The sequence below is a fragment of the Carcharodon carcharias genome, chromosome 17 (genome assembly GCF_017639515.1).
Source record: "Carcharodon carcharias isolate sCarCar2 chromosome 17, sCarCar2.pri, whole genome shotgun sequence".
Classification (NCBI taxonomy): domain Eukaryota; kingdom Metazoa; phylum Chordata; class Chondrichthyes; order Lamniformes; family Lamnidae; genus Carcharodon; species Carcharodon carcharias.
Window position 1 is genome coordinate 18021124 of NC_054483.1, and position 26220 is coordinate 18047343.

Genomic DNA, 26220 nt, shown 5'->3' on the forward strand with positions numbered 1-26220 from the left:
GATATACTTGCCTTAGAGACGGTACAGTGAATGTTCCCTAGATTGGTTCCTTGGTCGAGAGGATTATCCTGTCATAAGAGGCTGAGTAAATTGGGGCCTTATTCTCTGCAGTTTAGAAGGATGAAAGGAGACCTCCTTGAAAGGTTTCATAGAGTAGATGTTAAGAGGTTGTTTCCCATGGCTGGGGAATCTATAACACGGGCACAGTCGCAGGATATTGGCTAGGTAATGTGGGACTGAGATGAGAAATTTCTCCAAGAGGGTTGTGAATTTTAGTTATTGTCTACCTAAGAGGGTTGTGGATGCTCCATCATTGAGTATATTTAAGATTGAGATACGCAGAGTTTTGGTCCCTTAGGGAACTAAAGGTATGAGATCGGTAATTATTGAGTAGGTAATTAGCTATCGTCCATGAAGATGCACAGACAAAATGGCAAATGCTTGAACCAAGAATCTTTGGTACTGATGGCCATGACTGCATTAAGGCTGGAAGTGAAGGTCCCTGATGATAGTGAGTGAATTTGCCTGCAATTGCGACAGACAAATGTGTACAGTCACTGGACTTGGCTTCCATTTCTTCAAGGAGCGATGATCCTTGTGTGTTGACAAACCAATGTAAATTGTCGAACTGAGTGAGGTTAGATGGCAGCAGCTGACCTGGAAAAGCATAGAAGTGTCAGTGTTGAAGAAGGCCCTCAGCCTGTCATGCCTGTGCTCAAACATCTAAGATGCTCCCATCTCCCTGTTCTTTGTTCTGTGCTCTGGAATATTTATCTTGGAGTTTTTATCTGTCTCTTAAAACTTTGAGACTGAGTCACATTTGCTAGTTACTTAGTTGCTGTTTTCTATATTCTAACAGCCCTTCATAGGGGAAAAAAAATAAGTCTCACCTCCCCTTCATACTTCTAGCAAGTTTATGCCTCTTTGTGACCAACTCATTGACCAGTGGGAATAATTATTTAGCATTTAGCCTTTTTTTAAAAACCTTTCTCACTTCTATCTGATTTCTTTTAATCTTCTTAATGCTCTGTGCAGTGTATGCAGCTCAATTTTTACAAAATCTCTGACTAGAACTGTTTCCACTTCTCCCTGGTTTAATAAATGATGCTTACATGTTTTGTTTCAGTTTGAACATCCTTTCTGAAATTGCATATAGCACTCTAAATACAACCTAACCAATACCTTGTACTGATTCAATATCACTGTTCCGATGACTGATTACTTTAGAAATAATCCCCATGATGGGAAGAGAGCAGGAGCTAATACTAATCAACAGGTAATTTTGGAAAATTCCATGTGCTGAGACAAGGCAACTGCCAAATAAAACCCAACAGGACTTATACACCTCATCTGTGACATAGATGTCAAATACTAACTTTGGGTTGTTTGATTTGATCATTTTCTGGATCTGATTGGCCATAACTTTACCAAAAATGAAGCACAACTTTATTCCAAATTGCACAGTTATTAATGAAGATACCTTTGCTCGAAGCAACATTATGGCAGTTGAATAATAAAGTTGGTTACTTGATTGGTGAGGGGTCCCACAGCTGAACAATGGCTCAATACCATGATGCTCTGGCTGATTTGCTCTCCAATGCCCCCCAACTATTGCTATAAGAAAGCTTATTCTTATACACATACTTAGGATTAGGATTTGGCCTAATGCCACATGATTTGAGTGTACCAGAAGTAAAAACCTTAACCTGCAATTAAATAATAAAATGGGTAAATTGCTCATTCCCACAACTTTCCAGCTGTGAATGACATTTAACAGGAACTTTTTTTTTAAAATCAGCAAGCAGAGGCCTTTTGTTAGCCAGCAATCCTTAAAAATGGGCCAGTGGTCTTCCAGATACAAGGGGGTGTATAAGGTGCCATGACAGAGATAGGTTCAGAAGTCAGCTGGTTGATAAATGGATGTTTCCTCAAACAGGGATTAATAATTGCCAATATTTCCTTTTACGCTTAGGGTTTTAAAATACCTCTGTCAGGCAATTTTACCAAGCTACTTGACATACAAAGCTAGCAACACATTTTGAAAAGAGGGTTGAGAATGTAATTCAACTAGGAGTATGATGGCACTGGTTAAGCAAGGCATTAAAATTAAAGAGAGTAGAAAACTGAAGCCAGCATTGAAAACCGAACACAGAAGGGCATGTCTATATCCAGTCTTTACTCCATTTGGCTCAGAGTAGGTTCTCAGCATTGAAATCTGGTGTGCAAGGATCTCATTTCCTGTAGCAGATGACTCACACTGGTCACCAGATTATAATTGCTTCCTTTAGAGCACAGAGATACTGAGGAGACGGAGCCTTTAATGAAAATAAGATAATGAATAAAAAGGGAATGAAGTCCTTGGGAATTTGCACTATAATGGCATAGGAACATAACAAAATACTCAGAAGTCTGCTGGTATCAGTACAGAGAGAAACAGAGTTAATATTTCCGGTCAGTGACCTCTCATCACAACTGGGATAAGTTTGAAATGTAATAGGTTTTGAACAAATGAAAGGGAGCAGGGCGGGAAGAAGAACAGAAGGGAAGTCTGCAGTAGGTGGAGGTGGAAGAAAATAAATGACCGAAGGTTTCATGGTGCAAGGCCAAAGGGAGTGGTAGTGGTGCAAGTAAAGAAATAAAAGATGTGTCTAGAGGGGTAAATGACAGGACCCTGAATAGCTGCTATCCAAAAGCATTAAAAAAGAGGAGCGAAGAGAGAAACAAGAGAGGAAAAAATAACAAACCAGCAAAGAAAAATGAAACAGCATACAGCAGAGGTTACGATATAAAATTGTTGAACTCAGTATTGAGTCCGGAATGTTATAAAGTGCAGTCAAAAGTTGAAGTTTAGCACCGCGAGCTTCAGTCGAACACTGCAGCAGGGTAAGGACAGAAAGGTCAAAATGGGAACAAGGAGAATTAAAATGACAGGTGACAGATTGTGGCTGATCTGTGACCTAACTCCAGATACTGACATTTGCCCCATATCCCTTAATATTTTTCAAAACAAAAATCTATCAATCTGAGATTTGAAATAACCAACTGATCCACCATCAGCTGCCATTTTTTTAATATTCTCTCATGGGATGTGGGCACCACTGGCTAGGCCAGCATTTATTGCCCATCCCCAATTGCCCATGTTCAGAGGGCATTTAAGAGTCAACCACAATTGGAGTCACATGTGGGCCAGACCAGGTAAGGATGGCAGATTTCCTTCCCTAAAGGCCATTGGTGAACCAGATGGGTTTTTACAACAATAAGCAATGGTTTCGTGGCCTTCATCAGACTTTTGCAGAAGGGACTTCCAAACTTCGACCATGTTGTCCATGCAGAAGAGTTTCCTAACTTCATCTGAAAGGCCTGGCTGTAACATTTCGGCCATGTCCATTGTCGTAGACACCACAAGCAGTGAAACTAATTTCTTACTACCTAACCTCTCAGCTCCCTACAATAGCAACAAAACTTTGATTAAAGTACTCTGTAATCTTGTAACGCCAGGAACACAGTCCTAATTTAGCGCTTGGAGTACAGCTATTATTCCAGGAAATCTATGCTGTATTCCGTCTAAAGCTAATATACCTTTCAGAATGTGTGGCGTTCACAGTGCCCCAGATGTGGTCTAATCATTATAGGAAGCCTAACTATTTAAATGTCCTTGGGTAGCTTTAAATTGGGATATGGGAAGCTGCTTTGATTGTTTATCTGCTTGAGGTAGTGAGGAGCTGGCTGATACAGATTAGAATCCTAATCTGTGCTGCTATCTGACCTATGTGGGATAGCCACTGGAATGAGCACCCCGACTAAACAAGGGGAAGATGGGGTCTTTGTACCCCAGTGCCCCCCCAGATCAAATACGCTCAGTATCTAGATGGAATAGAGGCTGATTCTGGGTGAGCTTGTGGAACAAGACTCCAAGAGTTGGTGTCTTCAGGACAGAAAACAAATTATTATTTCTGTCTGAATTCTAATGAAAGGTGCAGTCTTGAAACAATAAATCTGTTCCTTCAGAGAGGCTGGCAGACCTGCTCTACTTTTCCAGCATTTTCTGGTTTGTTTTCAGGTTACCAGCATCCAGTTTTGTTTGAGTGAGTTATGCCCAGCTGTTGAATCACATCATTTCCAGTCAGAAAAAAATCTGCACTGAACCTGTGTTTCATCCTCCTTCCTGCTTCAGTGCCCCACCCCACCCTGGGTAATTTATCCTGGGCTTCAGTTCTTCAAACAGTCAGATTCTCTGATAAGATCACTGAGTGGATACTTTGTAATTCTGTCATTTAATTTTTCCAGCTTTCACAGATTTACTATTTTATCCCTGTTTGTATCGTTTAATATTTGCAGACAAAATTTTCTGAGGTGTTTATATAACCTATAGTGATTGAACCTGCAGCTTGTTGAAGTGTCCATAATTTTATCATCTAGTTTGAATTCGCTCTGTTTTCAGATCAATTTTTGAACCCCATCTGTCCTTCCGACACTGCTTTATTAACTTAAGAATGCTTTCTTCATGTCCTGATTCTGAGTGTGTGTGTGTTTGTGTGTGTGTGTGGTTCGAGGAGGTGGTGACAGAGCGTCACTTCAGTTCCACAGTAAATCCTTGACTGATTGGCTTTGATGATGCACAGTCTGTATGCTGGGAACTCAACCTCACCGCTCATTTGAAAGGGATGAGTTTTAGTTTCAGTTACTGGCATCAGCCTCTGCAAAGTTATAATCACAACCACTTGCATGGCCTTGGGAAGCTCTGCTGATAGAGAAAACCTAGCAAGATTACATTATGACTGAAAGGGAAATGAAGAAAATATCAACCAGACAGGGAGAACCTCCAGCTTGTTTTGCAAAAATGGGATCTGGGAGCCCAAGACCCCGACAGAAATTTGGAGGCATGTTTGTGGCAGTTGAGGGGTCCTACGAAAATAAAACTCTGAATTTCAGTTCCTTGAGTCGTGCCTCAAGCAGACAAACAAGTGGGAAAGAAACTGAATCTGCTCGGTCCTTAAATGACTCCAGTGTTACTGAGAGAGACAGTGGCGAGGAGGAATTGACTTTTAGCAAGGCAGATCAGGAGATGGAAAGCAAAGAAACTCTGCAATACACTGATTTGAAGGTAAGAAACAAATTAGTTTACTGTCATTGTTTTGTGGATTATAAGTTGTTCTTTTGGACCCTTTGAGTCTTCATATAATCATTGTGTTGATGTCCAAAGCAGCTTAATGTTGGCAATATCCAAATAAGTGTTTACTTCATGAAGGTCCTTGGGTAAAAATAATTTTGACATTGAGTGAAGTTTCTAAACTGCATGAAACGCTCAGTGTTGGATATTTTGTGATCAGTTATCTTAGCTAGCCATGTCTGATGTGATGAGTACATAATTTAAAAAGGTATCCTTTAGAGACAGCAGTGTCAAGGTTTGCTAAAATGCTATGTTTTCGGTTAAGCCATTGTGAAGATCTCATATTGCACTGATCATTTCTTTCTGTTCAGGAAATGTAATTAGTTTATCTGTTGAATACCTGATGGATTTAGCACATGAATGTTGCCAAACCCTTTGAGGGCAGGGGTTATGTAAGTGGAACCTATAGATCATAAACAGTTCCACTGACATTAACAGTCTCTTATGATGGGATATGACAAGTTTCTATCCCAAAAGGTCTACTTTGGAAAAGAGCAAGGGCAGAATTTTATGGCCCCATTTCAGTGGTGATGGGGCTGTAAAATGCAGTGAGACATTCTAAACCTCATTGGCTTCGACAGGAACGTAAAATCCCGCTGCTGTAAAATTTCGCCCCAGGGGTTTGTTACTGCACATTTCATTTCAGACATGAGTTAAGAGTACAAGCAATTATAGCTGCATTGTTAGGGGCTGGATAAGCCCCCTCACAAATGGTCTCAGCAAGCGGGGCAGTGGTGGCAAACATAGAAATTAGGAGCAGGGGTCAGTCATTGGGCCCCCCACCCCCGAGCCTGCTCTGCCATCTGATAAGATCATGGCTGATCTGATTGTGGATTCTGCTCTCCTGTCCACCACCTTTGATTCCCTTGTTAGCCAAGAATCTATCTCACTCGGCCTTAGAAATATTCAATGACCCTGCCTCCCTCTCTCTCTCTCTGGGGAAAGGAATTCCACAGACTCATGACCCTCTCAGAGAAAAAAAAAACTCTTCATCTCTCTTAAGTGGGAGATTCTTTATTTTGAAACTGTTTCCTAGCTCTAGCCTCTCCCAGAAGGGGAAACATTCTTTTAACATCGACCTGTCAAGTCCCCTCAGGATCTTATATGTTCCAATAAGATCACCTTTCATTCTTCAAAACTCCAGTAGGTGTAGGCAAACCCTGTCCAATCTTGCCTGATAAGATAATCCTTTCATCTCAGGAATCAGTCGAGTGAACCTCCTTTCAACTGCTTTTTGATAATGAGGGTGCAGCCCCTCCTGCTGTCAGTCAGGGGTCATGTGATCTTCTGTTAAGGCTCCAACCAATGAGACCAAAGTGCAGGCAATCCTGGGGGTAGATCTTCCTGACAAGAGTCCTGATCGATCATGTCACACCTGAAATGCACTCTGTAATGAAATTTAACTGTTTCTTGTTGAAACCTGTCCGCTCTGTTGACCATTATGTGCTTCAAATGCAATTAAGTCCTTTCTTAGATAAGGAGACCAAAATTGTACGATGTGCTGTAGATGTGGTCTCAGCAAATCCATGACAACTGGAGCAAAACGTCACTGCTTTTATGTTCCATTATCCTTGTAATAAATGCCAACATTCCATCTGTCTTCCCAATCACTTGCAGTATCTGCATATTAACTTTTTGTGATTTATTTACCAGGACAAACAGATCCAATAGTAATGCAGAGTTCTGCAATCTGTTTCCATTTACATAAAATGCTGCTTTTCGATTCTTCCTGCCTATGTGGACAACCTCACGTTTAAGCCCATTATGCTCCATCTGCCAAATTTTTGCCTAATCACTTAACCTATCTTTATCCCTTTGCAGACACTTACCCACCTACCTATCTTTGTGTCATCAGCAAATTTAGCCACCATACATTCAGTCCTTTCATCCAAGTCATTGATGTAGATTGCAAATAGTTGAGGCCCCAGCACTGATCCCTGTGGCACTCCACTCAGTACATCTTGCCAATCCTAAAATGACCCATTTATGCCTACTCTCTCTTTCCTGTTCACTAATCAGTTCTTTATCCATGCTAATACGTTACTCCGTACACTGAGCTTGCATTTCGTGTTGTCAAATGCCGTATGGAAATCTAAGTACAGCACATGACCAGGCTCCTCTTTATCCACATTTCTTGTTACTTCCTCAAAGAAATCTAATATATTAGCCAAACGCCATTTCCCTTTCCCACCACTGTGTTGAGTGCCTGGCTGCATTGAGATTTTCTAAGTGCCCTGCTCTAACCTCCAGAATAATAGAGTCCAGCATTTTCCCTGTGACAGACGTTCGGCTTACCGGCCTACGGGCGGATTGAAGAGAAGTTATTAGTGGCTGAGTGGAGAGGTTTTTGGTTGAATACTTCTGATAAGCTCAATAATGTCAAAGACATTCTTTATTTTCCTATCTGCTAAAGCTTCATTCCCCCCATCCCTTATCCCACCCCAGCCCTCCAACTGGATTTCTTCCCTCGACTGCAGATTTATGGTTCAGTGGGTGTCAGAGGTACAAACACCCTTGTACCTCAATCAAATGTTTCTTGTGTGAACCTTGACATTAAACAGTTGTTTGACCCTTGGCAGGGGTGGGGTGGAGGGAGTGGACATCAAAAGTAAGCTCAGTTCTTGTCCTCACCAGTCATAGCATACATGGAAATAGCCTTCCAAGCCTTACTTGACTGAAACACTGAGAAACTAATCTGGTTACCCAAATATTGGTGGTCAATTGAGCGGACTCCCTGATGCATTTCTGATTTTGGTTAAGACCAATGACCCTTTTTTTCCCCAAAAGAATTAACCTGAAACCCAATATTTATGAAGAACGAAGCAATAAAATGTCATGGTTTAAACCAGAAGAATTTTTACTATGCAAGAGTCAAACAAAGCAAACACGAAACACTATCTTGGGCAACCACCTATCTTCTAAAACCCAGGATCAACATTCGTTAAAAATGAACTAAGGCAAATTGCGGTCAATTGTAAACAATAAATCTCTCATTAAATGGCAGATACAACTAAAACAGGTCTAATGAATTGGCTTGCACATATGCCATCAATCTCAGTCACCAAGCCCTTCAAACTGACTTCCTCACAAAGAATTTCAGGTGCCCTTCTACGATTTAACCTGATGTTCGCCTCTTTGAACATCGGGGTGGAATGCCTGGAACGCAGACGCTTAAAATAATGGAGCAGGCTTGTGTTAGTACGGTGAATTGCAAACAGCCAAGTTGCCTAGTGATTTGGACTGTTAAGAGTTTGCCTGCAGATTTTCACCCATTGCTCTATCTTGTGGCTGGATTTGCAAAAAAAAAAATGAAACGTCATTCCAGGACAAAACTGAGGCTTGTGATCGCTCCACCCTTTCTCTTGAACTTGGGTTTCTGCAAGGTGGCATCAAGCTGTTACGATGATTTTGCTTGAACGCAATGCCAAGAGAAAGCATTGTCACACATCACTTGATTGAAACCAATCGGGACAGCAAAGGGGTTGGACTTAGCTTGAAATTGGGTGCGGCGAGGCGCATGCCCGCAGCCGCAGCCTGGTCTAATTGTGTTGTTGCTGGAGTCTCCCCAACTGGGAACGGTCTAGCAGAAGGGGGTTGGGGGGGTGGGAAAAAGGCTGCTAGAGCCGGAAAAGAAATAGATTATTCGTAAAAATCGCAACTGCTCCGTGGCTGCAGCTTTTGCATTCTGCATTTCCTCGTCCGGTTCGATTCCGATTGATAGTCACAGCCATGTCTTACCAGGGCAAGAAAAACATCCCGCGTATCACGGTAAGTGTGCAGGGGCAATCTGGATGTCAGGGGCTGTTCTGTGAAAAGGCAACGCCGCATTTATTTTGTAATTTTGAGCTTGAAGCACCACGTCCGAGCGCCTGACCTGATGCAGTGCTCAGCTCTCGTTTGAAGAGCCCGATTGCATAAGTTCAGCCCAGCAGCGACGCAGTTCTTGTATTGTGGGACCAAGGACAGCGACTGTGAGGCACTGGCAAGAGATAATGGCGGTGCCTGAACAGAGGCAGATGGACGAGATTTCTCTCCTTGTCTCTATTTTCCCCGCCCCCCTCTCCCGTCTCCGATATGATTGTTTGCACGGTTTGGTTTCTAAAGGATTCGGTAGCAGAAACAAACGGAAACCCAATTCATGAAAAGAACGCTTGTTGCAAGACGAGAAATGAAAGCAATCCTTTGCAAAATGCCATCCATTGTGCAGTCGCATCACTATTTGTCCACTTCTCCCCAGCAGCATAACAACAAAGGTGGTGTTGAATGTGGCCGGTTTTATATTGGGCTTCAACAGTCACTTGAACTATTTTAAAATATTTTTAAAAAAAAATAATTAATTTGTGTTAAGTATTTTCAAAGCACATCCGAATCAGCTTGGACTGTTCTGTGTGTGCTGTAAACATAATGGTCTAGAAATATTCAGGGTGGAGTAATTGCCAATTTCCATTTGTGGAACCTTTCCAGTTAATGACCTATATATATGTGAAGCTACTCGGGGTAATGTACCCTGGCTTCAGAAATAAGAAAACAAGACAAACTGTTTAGAATACTTGAATCTCATTGTTCGTGTTTGGTTCTTTACTGTCTGGCAATAGTGCATTTTTATATTACATGTATTTTCTTTAAATTTCAGAACCCTAACTGTATGTTGTAAGAAAATCATGGTCACTTGTCAGATGAGTAGGTCTCACCTCTTTAAAAAAAAATGCTGAAGATTTCAGTCTTCGAAATAATGGATCTTTGCAAAATCTCTTCCAGAGTGAGCGTATGCTGGTAAAAGGTGGAAAAATCGTGAATGATGACCAGTCCTTTTTTGCCGATATTTATGTAGAAGATGGTCTGATCAAGTAAGATGGCTTTATTCAGCTTAGTAGTGGTGCCAGATCTTAGAGAAAAAAATTCAATAAATAAATCCTTGATTTAAAAAAAAATGCAAACTTATTTGTCATCTGCATAGGCAAATTGGTGAAAATCTGATAGTGCCCGGCGGGGTTAAAGTCGCTGATGCCCACGGACGGATGGTTATTCCTGGGGGGATTGATGTCCACACCCGTCTGCAGATGCCCGTCAAAGGGATGACAGCAGCTGATGATTTCTCCCAGGGAACAAAAGCAGCTTTGGCTGGGGGCACAACCATGATCTGTAAGATTCAGTTTTGTTTCCAACATTCAGTTTATATATTCATTTTCATAACATTTTATACGTATAGTTTTTATTGCAAAAAATAAGAGTTTGAAAGATCAGAAGGAAATTGATGCGCAAGTAAGTTGGCAAGGGGAATAATGAGCTAATGATTTATACATGGGTAATGCACAGTGTGAAAAACCTGGATGTTGAAATGTACATGTATGGATTTACTGCAGCTCATCATTTATTATGTGCTGTATAATTTTTGCTTTTAATCACACATGGATGAACAAATAGCTTAGTTTTGAGGTGTATATTTTTGTTCTCCCATGTTTATTTGTTGATTTTCATGCCTGCTTTTTAAAAGAAATGCTGCTGTCTGGTTTCATGCCCTATCCTCCTCAGAGGGATGATGGAAGGGGAGGAGCCCCCTGGTATTGTGCCCAGGTAACAGTTAATTCACACACAGGGAGAATGAGTGCTGGCTGGTTAATAAACTGGTGGGAGGGGGAAGGGGGCTAGCACAGTCAAACCCAATCTCACTGTATGACTACTCACATCTCCGTGTGAAATTGTTGGCATGTTGATGGGAAACCAGAGACTTAGCAATGCTGTTTTTTTTTTTCTCCCTCCTTATTCTGGGGGTAAGAGCATTAGAAAGAGATGCAGGAGTAGGCCCTTGTGCACTTGGAGCCTACCCCGTCACTCACTAATATCATGGCTGATCTCCGACTTCACTATCTTCCTCCACTATCTGCACATTACTTCACTCCCGTAGTATCCAAAAATGTCGACCTATGTAATACTCAATGACTTAGCATCCACAGTTGTCTGGGAAGGGAATTCTAAATATTCACAATCTCGTGTGAAGAAATTTCTGTTAATTTCAGCTCTAAATTGCTGACCCCTTAGTTTGAGACAGTGACCTCTATTTCTGAACTCCCCAGCAAGGGAAGCATCCTACCAGTATGTGCCCTATGAAGCCCTTCAGAATTTTATAGGTTTCAATGAGATCACTTGTCATTTTTCCAAAAACTCTAGGAAAAATAAGCCTATTCCATTCAATCGTCCATCAAAGGACAATGGCCTCACCCAGGAATCAGTCTGAAGAAGCTTCATTTCCCTGCCCCTACGGCAAGTAAATCCCTTCTGAGGTAAGGAGATCAAAATTGTATACACGTTGATATCAGCAGCTACATCCAGTGGAAATCTAGCACCTTGACATAGATCATCAGTTGAGTGAGAAATTTCGTAGATCATGTGGTTTAATAATACATCACACAGTTAGTTTAGCTTCTAAACACTCAAGGGAGGGGCGAGCAAGTGTATGTTTTTATTTTGTGGTATTAATGAAAGATAGCAATTGCTGTCATTGCACATAAATGGAATGGGAGCTGAAAGTAAGCAGGTAGGAAATGTAATGTCCATTTCTTTTCAGATGCTGCATATATATATATTTTGTTGTATAAGTTGTGCATAAACCTGGGAATCTAGATGAATTTAAAGCAGTTTTACTGGATTGGCTGAGTGTCCTTCCTGTGCATTTGGAACTCCCACTGAGGTCCCTGGATTTAAACCCAGGGCCATACTGCTTTTGGAAACCAGCTGCTCTGCTCAGCCAGGCTGTACCAGTTACTGACTGAGCATCAAGATGTGGCCCCATGTGGTGGAGAGTGCTACTTCCCTTTGCAGGAGTGCTCGTTTCACACCTGATGTCAGCTGAATGGAGCAGTGCTGGTCTGAAGATCTACGTGCAGCAGGGTGGGAAAGAAGTAGAATATAAACAGTCTAAAATATAATCACTCTCTAAATATAATAGCTTTAGGTATTTGTCCAAAGAAGATATGGAATCGTGGATTGCAACTATGCAGTTGACTAGAATCTTATTCGCAATCTACAGTTGGATACAAAAATGAATCGAACCAAATTATTTTGTCTAGTGGGCTCCTCCAGAGTGGAATGTGCCAGCTCTGGTCCTAGGCCGATGCTGAGTTTTTCTTGATGTAACCTGGCCAACAGTTTGGAGATGACAGTTGCCCTAGTACTGGTTAAATTAAGGAAAGGGAAAAAAGTGTGTGAGGCCCCTTACTGCTTAGGGCTGGCCAATGACCCACGCTGGAAAGTATCTGTAAGGACAGGAGTGAGGGCAGGATTGTGATTTCACGTACTCCGCGGCCGGATGGTCTGCCCGAACGTTGTTGATCACAGGAAAATGAAACGAATGCCTGTGCCCCTGGAGGGGAACCACAACAGAAATTTGTGTCCTCAGGAGAGAAGGCAAAAATATTTGGCAAAAATGTGACCAAGCCTTTTTCCAGATGTTGAATTTTGGTGAAGTGGATTATGAGCAAACCCCATCAATTGGTTATTATCAGGGATTGGTATAAATGCCTATCCAATTGGTGCTATGCAGCCATTAACCAAACCACTTGAGGCAGTGGTTACCTGTGGTACTCGTGTACTGGCACTTCTCAGTGCCATAATTGAAGCTAGAAGAGATATGCTTTTTAGCACACTAGAGCTCAGTAAACTTGTGTTTCCATAGCAACTTATGTCTTTTGATGAATTTTTGATGTTAGATAAAAAGGGATAGCTCTGTGGAATGTTTTGTTAAAACATTATGCATGCCCCCACCCAATACATTAGATTTGAATAAAGTGCTGAATTGGGAATTACTTTCCATGCCTCTAATGTGCCTCTTTCTCAAATATGGACCTTGGCTGCCCCCTCAGTTCCCCCACCTGTCCCTCTGCTTGTTTTTTGCTTTTTGTCTCTTGTGATGTCATGGACTAATGCTGTGTTGAAGTCCTCTGCTTCTTCATTCTCTGTATAAATTTTGCTGAGAGGTTGTCACTGCTGAATTGACCAGTGTCTAAGCCCTTCTGTCCTATGGACGGACACTGCATTTCCCCACCCCTGTCCCTTGAGTTGCAACATTAAAGTCTCTTGCATCCTACTAGGATTGTCCTATTTCAGATGGGTCAACTTGACATATGCTGCAGATCAAGCCTTCAATCCACTTCCACTCGGCGGAATTACAAACTAGAAGAGTGTATATTTACGGTGGCCAGTTAAAAGCATTGTTAGAATGGCTTGCATGAGCTGGTTGTTAATCCTTAATTGTGTTCTTCCCTTCTGTAGAATAATTAATTGTATGTATTTGTAAAAGTATATTCGTCAATTCAAAAATCACACTCTTCCACAACCTGATTCAAATCAGCTAATAGTTTTTCCTTGTTGAAATGTCTTTCTCCCCCGCCCCATGACCTTTTCTATCTAATGGTGTGAACTCCTTTTCTGGAATGCTGTTCCCCACTTAATGGCCCCTAATGTTGCCTTTAGTACTGTATTGACAGTGACTGCCAGTAAGTTGTATGATGACAAAATGCATTCTGTCAGGCACTCTTTCCCTTAGGGGCTGCTGGCTCCTGATTAAGAGTTGCAATCAAAGATGAACTTATTATTAATCCCAGGGCAGAGGCTAGTTGTTCTGCCCTTACCACCATCCAAATGGAAAGGTGATGTGACACGGACTGACAGTTGAGTCCTGGATCTTCCTGATGTGTACAGCTGAACTGCTTGATGGCTAAACCCACTACATCTGCCAATATATAATAATTTTCTCATTCACCTGATCCTCCTTTCCCATTCTCTCAACTCAGTGGTGCGCAGTGCTGTGGGACGTGACTCTGTGCAGAAAAAGAGATGGCTAAATGGTTAAATCAGGTCTCCTTCCTGTGTGCTTTTCTAGACTATGTCACCATCAAAGGCCAACGGATTAAACAAATGAGGAAGCAATACTCAATGCCCCACATGAAGTTTCCATGTTGTTCTTGGTGATGTGCAGAAAGAAGATGAAACTAAAACCACTGTGCTTTAGCGTATGGTAAAATCTGAATTTACCCCCTCAAACCAGCAATTCACCAGAAAACACCAGTCGTGTTAGACCGTTCAAGATGATCTCATCAGATGCAATCCAAGTTTATAAGTGCGACATTTATACCACTGGTATTTTTCACAGTTCAGTTGTTGCGATCCTGTTGTCAGTATTGCATCTATCGAGCAAATGTACTTGCACAGATGAATGCGCAGACCGTGCAGAATATTAGGTTGCTGATCTGATTCCAGCACTGAATTTTTGATTGAACTTCACAAACATAGACCTCAGGCACTTGTACCACACCCTTGTGCACCCTTGTTTTTCTGCTGGTGCTTTATAGTTTACTGTGTGGAGGTGTAAAAGATATTGCAATTGAAATAATAGGGTTGTTTATCAATTAGGCTACAGCTCTCAGGAATGAAGTACTGCAGTAACTGGACCTTTGGAAATAGTCTTCCGTCTAATTTTTGACCTCTCGTCACAAACCTTCAAATCTCCAGCTCTAGTGTGGGTAGGCCATGTTAAGCTGTGCACCAGCTCCCTGTTTTGCGCTTCCACTACATCAGGAATAGAGCCTTGTAATTCTGGAATGAATGTGCAGAATCATATTTCCCACCCAGACAATTTTGTAACCTGCACAATGTTTATTTCAGTTGATCACGTGTTGGCAGAGCCTGGAATCAGTTTGATCACTGCTTTTGAACAGTGGAGAGAGTGGGCAGATAACAAGTCTTGTTGTGACTACTCACTACATGTTGATATCACAGAGTGGTATAAAGGCCTTCAAGAAGAAATGGATTTCCTCGTGAAGGAGCATGGTAAGGTCATGTCACAAAATAGTTATGAGTGTCTCAAATCTTGGTTAACCATGTTATTAAAGCAAATTTGGAATTCCATCCTATTCTCCCAGTTTCTCCACCTCTGCCACATCTGTTCCGATGATGCTACGTTCCAAATCAGCGCTTCTGACATGTCTTCCTTTTTCTTGAGGTTCTCCCCACCCCCTACAACTGTGGTTGACAGGGCCATCAACCATGTCAGACCCATCTCCCACAATTCTGCCCTCACCACCACCACCCCCCCTCCACCCCCCCCCCCCCCCCCCCCCCGCCCCCACACACACACACACACACACACACCTCCAGAACCATGAGATGGTTTCCCTTGTTTTCACTTTTCATCCCACCAGCCTTTGCACTTCAAAGGATCATCCTCCTCCATTTCTGCCAATGACAGGATGATGCGACCACCGAGCATGTCATGCCCTCACCTCTGTCAGCATTCCATAGGGACTGTTCCCTCCATGACATGCTGGTCCACTCCTCTAACACCCCCAACACCTCATCCTCTTCTCACAGCACTTTTTCATGCAATTGCAGGAGGTGAAATACCTTCCCCTTTACCTCCTCCCTCCTCACGTCCAAGGCCCCAAGCACTCCTTTTAGGTGAAGCAGTGATTCACTTACACTTCATTCAATTTAGTCTACTGCATTCACTGCTCATAGTGCAGTCTTCTCTACAGTGACAAAACTAAACGCAGGCTGGGTGACTTTGCAATACACCTTCACTCAGTCTACAAGCATGACCCTGACCTTCCTGCCAATTGTCATTTCAATCCACTATCTTGCTTTCACGCTTGGCTTGCTACAATGTTCCAGTGAAGCCCAGTGCAAACTGGAGGAACAGCTTCCGATTCAGTGCCTCGCTGACTTCTAGACTTAGCATTGATTTAAGTAACTTTAGAACATGAACTTTATCCTCCATTTTAATTGTTTTTTTAAAATTCTTTTTCCCTAACACCTGCCCCCCCCACAGGGCCAGTCTGCAACTTATTCTTATGTTTTACTTTTAGAGAACGCTCACCCATCTTCTGCTATTAACACATTCTGCTATCTGACCTTTATGCCACTCTTAGCACCTGTCTTAGTCTTGAACACTATCATTACCATTCCCTTTGCCTTGTATCCATGACATGTTTGTCAAATGTCTCCTGAGCAACCACCTATCCCTGACCTATTTTGCTCCACTCCGTCTCTTCAACAATATAAAACACATTGCATTTTTACCTTGCTTCAGCTCTGAAGAAGAGGCATTTGGATTCAAAACGTTAATTCTGTATCTATCTCCACAGATGCTGCCAGACCTGATGAGTATTTTCAACATTTTCTGATTTTATTTGTAACTTCTTCAATGCCTCAGCGAATAAATACACTGCCCCTGGCATCCATCCCTGGTCGCTGAGGCAGTAGAGGTGCTACAGTAGCATGTCAGTACCTCTGGTTCTGATCTCTATCCAGTGACCCCTGCTGAAAAGAGGGGGGCCTTCAGTTGAGGACAGGATTAGGCTTGCATATGAGGCACTCAGTGTCTAAATAGCTTGCTGATGCTCACTGACCAGACTTAGAATATGAGCACTTGGATCAGATGTGGAGAGTGGCTGGCATCTGTATAAATGTAGCCAAACAGGATTCGAGAAAGACTTGACAAGGAGTTAACAGAGAGTAATGATACCCTGTGAGTTGGTTAAATTTGTAACTGGGGTATTTGCTTGGCCTGTCTTAAGAGTGAACTGAAATGTCTTTCAGTCATTTGGAGGAATTAGTAAACTGAAGATGGCATGGTTCTACAGATGTACTCAGGACTCGAGATTACATTTAACAATTACTTGTCACTTTTTCACAGCTGGAGGGTAGACAGACTGGAAGTAGTAGAGATCATGACCCAAGGTCTTGTAACTGAGCGGGGTCAGGGTTTGAGTTGTGATGTTTGCTTTGCTGATGATGAATAAAATAATTGAACAGCTTAATAACCGAGATCAGGACATCATTGGATGGAGAGAAGGCAAAAAAAAAAGGCAGAGTTTGAAATAAAAACAGAAAATACTGGAAAATCTTAGCCGGTCTGGCAGCATCTGCGGAGTGAGAAACAGAGTTAACGTTTCGAGTCCATATGTCTCATCTTCAGAGCTTGAGAACCTTGCAAACTGCTTCACAGAGTTTGAAATCCTGGCCTTAATTTGTGAAATATCTGGATCAATTACTTGAAAAATGACATTAAGTGCTAGTCCAGAAAAGATAGTGTCATATTGAATGGAAATATATTGCAAGAGATTGGAGGTAGCAGAAAACTGCCAGTGAGGTGAGTGAGCCCACACGGGCAATCAATTGGCCTTGGCTGTTCAGCCATAGAGTTACAATGGGTAAGTTCTCTCATTAATCAAACATTGCTTGATGAAGTTGATTTGCTGACCTTTTGGAATTGTATCTGGACAGGCGCCAGTGCCACCAGGAGAGGAACAGCAGGAAATAATGTGAGAGAACATATTTTTAAAATGTCTGCTCTCAAGCTGATTTGAGTTTTATCACTGCGTAGAAGAAAAAATTGCGAAAACGAGACTAAGGGTGCATTGGAGGTTAAATTATAACCGCTGGTTTTTACAATTTTGCATTTCATGACCAGTAACTTACTTGACTATTTCAATGCTCTCCTGGCTGGCCTCCCATCTTGCACCTTTTACCCAAAATTTTGCTGTTGTCTTGCAACAAGTCCTGTTCATGCACCACCCCTGTGCCTACTGCATTGGCTTCTTGTCTGACAGTACCTCAATTCTAAAATTCATATGGTTGGTTTCAAATCCCTCCATGGCCCTGCCCCTCCCTGTGTCTGTATTTTAGCGCTCCTCAAATTCTGGCCTTTTATGTACCCCTGATTTCAACCACAACATAGGTGACTCTGCCTTAAGTTGCCTGGATCCAAAGCCCTGGAATTCCTTCCCTAAGCCTTGCAAACTGCACTCTCCTCCCTTAAGATGCTGCTTAAAGCCTACTCCTGACCAAGCTTTTGGCCATCTGTTTTAATATCTCTTCGTGACTTCATGTCAAAGTTTGTTCGCTAACAGTCCTGTGAAATGCCTTGAGAAAGTTTACTTAAAGGCACGATATAAATACAAGTATTTAATGTTGTATGCTTCACTTACAAGGTTTCTGACCAGCAGCTTTAACCAATGATATGAAAACCTATAAATTATGGAGAATACTTGTTGGTCTAAACCTTCTGATAGTACACAGATGGGGAAAAAGCACCAGATAGCAGCTACCTTAATGCAAGCCCAAACAGTCTCCCATGGCTAATGTACCACTAGGGTCAACTGCTGAAGTCACCGCCTCCAAATGCCCCCAAGAAGGAATGGCTCCAGTCTTGTCACTGAGTGCTCCCACCCAAGCATGTTGAACTTAATGTATAAACCTTACAAGTGTTATTTAATCTGTTATGTAGCTTGTATCCCTTATTAAACCTTGTGCTGGGACCATGTCTTAACTTTTTGTCCTGTGGAATAATATTTCAAAAAATATGTGGTCAGGCCTTTGAACTTTTGGTTCTGGCAGTTAGGATCTGCCTCTGAAAAGATCTCCATTTAAGTGGCACTTAACTCCCAGTGGCCTGGTAACCATTCTCCACGAGGTCAGAATCATGTCTAATTACTGATGTAACTTTGTGAATTCAACAAAGTCTAGGAAAACACATTTACACCTTTTCTGTACCTTTCCATCAGGTGTAAACTCCTTCCTTGTCTACATGGCTTACAAAGACCGTTATCAACTCTCTGATGCCCAGGTAAGGTAACAAGAAAATAGCAGAAATATACTGAAAAAATGTGCTCCCTCCACTGCTCAGTTTATCACATTAACTTTTTGTGTTGTTTGTCTGTGTTTTACTCGCAGATGTATGAAGCCATGAGTGCAATCCGTGACATGGGTGCCATTGCTCAAGTTCACGCTGAGAATGGTGATATTATTGCTGAGGTATTATAGTTGCGGTGACATCATAAGCAATAAATACTGTAAAACTGAGTTAAGGTTACAATGACATAATGGGCCCTCCTGGATTCAAAGGCTGCTATTTTGTAGTCCACTGACTTAAGCTGTTAGTAATTGGACATGTTGAATTTGCATTGGAATCTGACCCAATTTGACTTAGACTATAAGATGTAGGAGCTGAAGTAGACTATTCGGCCCATCGAGTCTGCTCTGCCGTTCAACGAGATCATGGCTGATCTGATAATCCTCAACTCCACTTTCCTGCCTTTTCCCCATAACCCTTGATTCCCTTACTGATTAAAAATCTGTCTATCTCCGCCTCAAATATACTTAATAACCCAACTTCTATAGCCCTCTGCGGTCAAGAATTCCACAGACTCACTACCCTTTGAGAGAAGAAACTCCTCCTTATCTCTGTTTTAAATGGGCATCCCTTACTCTGAGATTATGCTCTCTGGTCCTAGACTGTCCCACAAGGGGCAACAAGCTCTCAGCACCTACCCTGTCAAGCCCCCTAGGAATCTTATATGCTTCAATAAGGCCGCCTCTCATTCTTCTAAACTCCAATGAGTACATGCCCAACCTACTCAACCTCTCCTCATGAAAATCCCTCCATATCTGGAATCAACCTAGTGAACCTTCTCTGGACTGCCTCCAATGCCAGTATATCGTCCCTAAGATAAGGGGACCAAAACTGTTCACTGTGGCCTAAATAGTGCCTTGTATAGTTTTAGCAAGACTTCCTTATTTTTAGATTCCATTCCCTTTGAAATAAAGGCCAACATTCCTATTACTTGTTGAACTTGTATGTTAGCTTTTTGGAATTCATGCACACAGACTCCCAAATATCTTTATGCTGCAGCTTTCTGCAGTCTTTCTCCATTTAAATAATATTCAGCTCCTCTATTCTTCCTGCCAAAGTGCATAACCTCACAGTTTCCCACATTATATTCCATCTGCCACTTTCTTGCCCACTCACTTAACCCGTCTATATCCCTCTCTAGGCTCCTTGTGTCACCCTCACCATTTGCCTTCCCACCTATTTTTGTATCATCTGCAAATTTGGCGAGAGTGCATTCACTTCCCTCACCTAAGTCATTAACATATATTGTAAATAATTGAGGCCCCAGCACTGATCCCTGTGGCAGTTCACTAGTTACATGTTGCCATCCTGAAAATGCCCCCCTTATCCCAACTCTGTCTTCTATTAGTTAGCCAATCCACAATGCATGCTAATATACTACCCCCCAACACCATGGGCTCTTATCTTATTAAGTAGCCTTATGTGTGATACCTTATCAAACACCTTTTGGAAATCCAAATATAATACATCTACTGGTTCCCCTTTATCCATCCTGCTAGTTACCTCCTTAAAGAATTCTAATAAATTTGTCAGGCATGATTTCCCCTTCATGAAGCCATGCTGACTCTGCTTGATTCGATTATGTAAATCTAAACGCTCTGCTATTACATGCTTTATAATAGACAGTAACGTTTTCCCAATGACAGACATTAAGCTAATTGGCCTATAGTTACCTGTTTTTTGTTTCCCTCCCTTTTTGAAAAATGGTGTTACATTGGCAGTTTTCCAATCCTCTGGGACTTTTCCAGAATCTTAGGATTCTTTGAAGATTACTACCAGCTCATCCACTATTTCTGTAGCTACTTCCTTTAATATCCTAGGACATGGATTGGAAGTTTCCTCTCTTGATACAGAACTGACAGTGAAATAGAGTTTGGATTATTCTTAACCCTATTCATTTGGAGCATGCAGTAGAAGCAAGGCATTCAGCCCCTTGAGCCTGTTGCGCCATTTCCTGCTGATCCCTATCTGAACAACAACTTGCTTTTGCTCCATATTCATAAACTGATTGATAAATGTATTTGATTTTACAAGAGGAAATTATTCCATAACTTGGCAATAGGGAAGGAGTTTCCTGTGACACATTTACGTAATCTGAATGCTTTCAGACTTCTTTATTCCAAACAGTTTCCATGGTGTAGGATGAATTAAAATATCGACAGGTAGACCCTGATATTAATGGATTAACTTAGACAAGAGCAGGTGAATTTTAAAAATGTGGCTGGAGAGTGCAATGGGTGAAACTGTCATAGCTTTAAGACAGCCCTGAGAGGTTTCCATGGATAACAACTAGTCTGTTTAACAACAAAACCACATTTGAGCTTGACATTGCACAGCGACAAAAATGAGAGAAGCAAATTTTATTCTGGCTGGAATGGCTGAGACCAATTTCTGGATTCCCACCCCCTTAGCTAATGCCTGCAAAATAGAGGTCAGACATAATGCTTCAACTGACCCAACTGACTTTCATAACAGACTGCTTTGAAGTAAAGAACAAGAGCCCTTTTCTAAACATTGTTGGGAAAAATGCTACTTTTATTTGAAATAGTGAAGAAGAAAGTGACATTGTTCTGAGCAAGAAGACTGGCTGAAGTTTACTGTGCAAGAGTGGCAAGGCTGTAGAACGTGCTCTGGGTGGGGGACTTCAATGTCTATTACCAAGAGTGGCTCGGCAGCACCACTGCAGACCGAGCTGGCTGAGTCCTAAAGGATGTGGCTGCTAGACTGGGTCTGTGGCACTTGATGAGGGAACCAACAAGAGGGAAAAACACACTTGACCTCATCCTCACCAAGCTACCTGCCACAGATGCATCAATAGGAGAGTATCAATAGGAGTGACCACCACAGTCCTTGCGGAGACCAAGCCTGGTCTTCACATTGAGGATACCCTCCATCATGTTGTGTGGCACTACCACTGTGCTAAATGGGATAGATTTTGACCAGATCTAACAACTCAAGACTGGGCATCCATGAGGTGCTGTGGGTCATCAGCAGCAGCAGAATTCTACTTGACTACAACCTGTAACCTTGTGGTCTGGCATATCCCCCACTCTGCCATGACCACCAACCCAGGGGATCAACCCTGGTTCAGTGGAGTGCGGGAGGGCATGCCAGGAGCAGCACCAGGCATACCTAAAAATGAGCTATCAAGCTGTTGAAGCTACAACACAGGACTCCTTGCGTACCAAACAGCATAAGCAGCAAGTGATGGACAGAGCTAAGTGATTCAATAGTCTATGGATCAGATTTAAGCTCTGCAGTCCTGCCACGTCCAGTCGTGAATGGTGATGGACAATTAAACAGTTCATTGGAGGAGGAAGATCCACAAATTTCCCACCCTCAATGATGGGAGAGCCCAGCACATCAGTGCAAAGGTTAAGGCTGAAGCATTTGTAACAATTTTCAGCCAGAAGATTGTTGAGCAGATGATCCATCTCTTCCTCCTCCAGAGGTCCCCAGCATCAGTTGCCAATATTGAGCCAATTTGATTCACTTCATGTGATATCAAGAAATGGCTAAAGTCACTGGATACTGAAAAGCAATATTCTGGCAATAGTACTGATGACTTGTGCTTCAGAACTTGCCGCGCCTCAAGCCAAGCTGTTCTAGTACAGTTACAACATTGGCATCTGCCTGGCAGTGTTCAAAATTGCCCAGATTTGCCCTGTGCACAAAACGCATAACAAATCCAATCTGGTCAATGACTGCCCCATCAGTCTACTCTCGATCATCACTAATGTGATGGAAGGGGGTGATCAACAGTCCTATCAAGCAACACTTGCTTAGCCATATCCTGGCGCTCAGTTTGGGTTCCAGCAGTGACACTCAGTGCCTGACCTCGTTATAACCTTGGTTCAAACATGGACAAAAGAGCTGAACTCCTGAGGTGAGGCGAGAGTGACTGCCCTTGACAACAAGGCAGCATTTGACTGAGTGTGGGCATCAGGGGGCCTGAGCAAAACTGAAGTTAATGGTAATTGGGGAGGCGTGGGAAATCTCTGTTGTTTGGTGTCAGCGCTAGCGCCAAGTAAGATGGTTGTTGCTGTTGGAGGTCAATCATTTCAGTTTCAAGACATCACCGCAGGAGTTCCTCAGGGTAGTGCCCTAGGTCCAACCATTTTCAGCTGCTTCATCAATGACCTTCCTTCCATCATAAGGTCAGAATTGGGGATGTTCACTGATGATTGCACAATGTTCAGCACCATTCATGACTCCTCAGATACTGAAGCAGTCCATGTCCAAATGCAGCATGATCTGGACAATATCCAGACTGGACTGACAAGTGGCAAGTAACATTGGCACCACAGAAGTGCCAGGCAATGACCATCTCCAACAAGAGAGAATCTAACCATTGCCCCTTGATGTTCCATGGCATTACCATCACTGAATCCCTCACTATCAACTTCCTGGGGGTTACCATTGACCAGAAACTGAACTGGAATAGCCATATAAATACTTTGGCTACAAGAGCAGGTCAGAGGCTAGGAATCATGTGATGAGTAACTCACCTCCTCCCCAAAGCCTATCCACCATCTACAAAGCACAAGTCAGGATTGTGATGGATTACTCCCCACCTGCCTGGATGAGTACAGCTCCCAGAATACTCAAGAAGCTGGACACCATCCAGGACAAAGCAGCCCGCTTGATTGGCATACCATTGACAAACATGCACTCCTTCCACCACAGACAGTGTGTACCATCTACAAGATGCACTGCAGGAATTCACCAAGCCCCCCTAGACAGCACCTTCGAAACCCATGACCACTACCATCTGGAAGGACAAGGGCAGCAGATAGGTGGGAACACCACCACCTGGAAGTTCCCCTCCAAGTCACTCACCATCCTGACTTGGAAATATATTGGCCGTTCCTTCACTGTCACTAGGTCAAAATTCTGGAACTCCCTCCCTAGCAGAACAATGGGTGTACCTACACCACATGGACTGCATCAGTTCAAGAAGGCAGCTCACCACCACCTTCTTGAAGGCACTTAGGAATGGGCAATAAATGCTGACCTAGCCAGTGACACTCACATCCCATTAATAAATATAAAAGAGAATAATCCAGAGGTCACAACCTCTGCTTGATAGGCACTCACTCTATCTCTCTCCCTGGCTATTTGCTAGGACTGAGTCAGACCCCATTTGTAACCTTAGTGTTGTTTGGACCCTGAGATAAGCTTCAGATTAGATAGATGCTGTCACTAAGACCTCCAGCTTCCACCTCTGTAGCATTGCCTGATTCAATCCCTCCCTCAGCTCACCTAATTTTGAAACCCTCATCCATGCCTTTGTTACTTCTAGACATGAATATTTCTAGCTGGCCTCCAACATTCTGCTGCCCATGTCATGACTAACACAGTCCAGTTTACCCATCATTCCTGTGCTTGGTAACCTACAAACAATACCTTGATTTTCAAAATCCCACAATTGTTTTCAAACCCTCACCTCTCCCTATCTCTATAATCTCCTACAGTCCTACATTCTCAGAGATTGACATAAAGGTGCATTTATAAGCAATAGCTGAGCAAATTCGATCCCCAGTCAAACTGTGGCTTCAACTCCATTGTCTGCTCCTCATCACACTTGACTCCGTTGTTGATCAAAAATCTACGGGACTCAGCTTTGAATATATTCAGTGACCCAACTTCCGCTGCTGTCTGGGGAAGAGAATTCCACAGACTAATAACCCTTTGAAAGAAACAAATTCTCATTATTTCATCCTTAAATGGGAGACCCCTAATTTTTCAACTTTGTCCCCTCGTCCTAGACTCCCCCACAAGGGGAAATGTCCTCTCAGCATCCATCTGGTCAAGTCTCCTGAGGATCTTAAAATCACTTCTCATTTTTCCAAACTCCAATGGGTATAGACCCAACCTCCTCAACCTTTGTTCATAAGATAACCCCTTCATCCCAAGAATCGGTCAGGTCAACCTTCTCTGACCTGCTTCTAATGCAGTTATATCCTTCCTTAAGTAAGGAGGCCAAAACTGTATGCAATACTCCAGATGTGGTCTCACCAATGCCCTGTACAGCTGTAGCAACACATCCATACTTTTATATTCCATTCCCCTTGCAATAAACACCAATATCCCATTTGTTTTCCTTATCTCCTGCTGCACCTGTATATCAACCTTTAGTGAGTCATATGCTAGGACACCTAGATCCCTCTGTACTGTATGGTTCTGTAGTCTCTCTCCATTCAAATAATATACTGCTTTTCTATTCTTTCTGCCCAAGCGGACAACTTCACATTTTCCCACATTATACACCCTCTGTCAAATTTTTGCCCACAGACTTAACCTAACTAAATTCCTCTGTCGCGGCTTTTTACGTCCTCTTGACAACTTACTTTCCAGCCTATCTTTGTGTCATCAGAAGATTTAACTACCATACATTCAGCCCCTTCATACAAGTCATTGGTCAAATAGCAAGTAACAAGCTGTCACACAAGTGCAAGACCATGGCCATCTCCAAGAAGAGAAAATCTAACTATTACCCCTTGAGATTCAATAGCATTACCCAAGGGTAGGTTAGAGGCTCAGAATTCTATGGTGAGTAACTAATCTCTAGACTCCCCAAAGCCTGTCTATCTCCTACAAGGTACAAGTCAGGAGTGTGATAAAATACTCAATGAGTGCAACTCCAAACAACATTCAAGAAGCTTGACACCATTCAGGACAAAGCAGCCCACTTGATTGACACCCCATCCACTACCTTTAGCATTCATTCGCTCCACCACTGGCGCAGAATAGCAGCCTTGTGTACCATCTAAAAGATGCACTGCAGCAATTCACTAAAGCTCCTTCGGCAGCACTTTTCAAACCCGTGACCTCTACTACTTAGAAGGACAAGAGCAGCATGTGCATGGGAACACAACCACCTGCAAGTTTCCTTCCAAGGCATGCACTAACCTGTCTTGGAATGATATTGCCATCTCTTCACTGTCGCTGGGTCAAAATGCTGGAACCCTGCTAACATCACTGTAGGTCTACCTATACCACATGGACTGCAGAGGTTCAAGAAAGCAGCTTACCACCACTTTCTCAAGGGCAATTAGAGATGGGCCGTAAATGCCGGCCTTGCCAACAAAGCTAACGTAGCAGGAACAGATTTTTAAAAAGACTTGAGATAGGGCTTCCTTGCCAGCTGTCTGTTTCTGGGAAATTTCCGCTTAAAATTAAGTTTGCTTGTTCAGTGTTCGTTGTTGAGGTGACGTAGACCAATTCTTCAACTCTGCAGAGAGAAAGACTCAGATTTACATTTCCTTTTTCATAAACTGAGGACGTATCGCAGCACTTGATAATCAATTAAGTACTTTTAAAATATTGTCACTGTTGTTGCAAATGCAGCGGCCAATTTACA

At 42.5% G+C, this 26220-nt stretch overlaps 1 protein-coding gene across 4 annotated transcripts in view; it reads left to right on the forward strand.

Annotated features, from left to right (window-relative positions):
* Positions 1-26220, forward strand: part of LOC121289574 (dihydropyrimidinase-related protein 2) — a 58645-nt gene that overhangs the window by 14838 nt on the left and 17587 nt on the right. For 2 of the 4 annotated variants that reach the window (XM_041209117.1, XM_041209119.1), the window contains exons 1-6: positions 8795-8938; positions 9929-10017; positions 10128-10312; positions 14831-14995; positions 18730-18791; positions 18899-18979. In XM_041209117.1, the coding sequence (XP_041065051.1) occupies positions 8900-8938; positions 9929-10017; positions 10128-10312; positions 14831-14995; positions 18730-18791; positions 18899-18979 (621 nt within the window). In that variant the 5' untranslated portion in view covers positions 8795-8899. Of the gene's footprint in view, positions 1-4932; positions 5105-8794; positions 8939-9928; positions 10018-10127; positions 10313-14830; positions 14996-18729; positions 18792-18898; positions 18980-26220 lie in introns of those variants that run through there. The other 2 variants (XM_041209118.1, XM_041209120.1) reach the window with 2 other exon arrangements.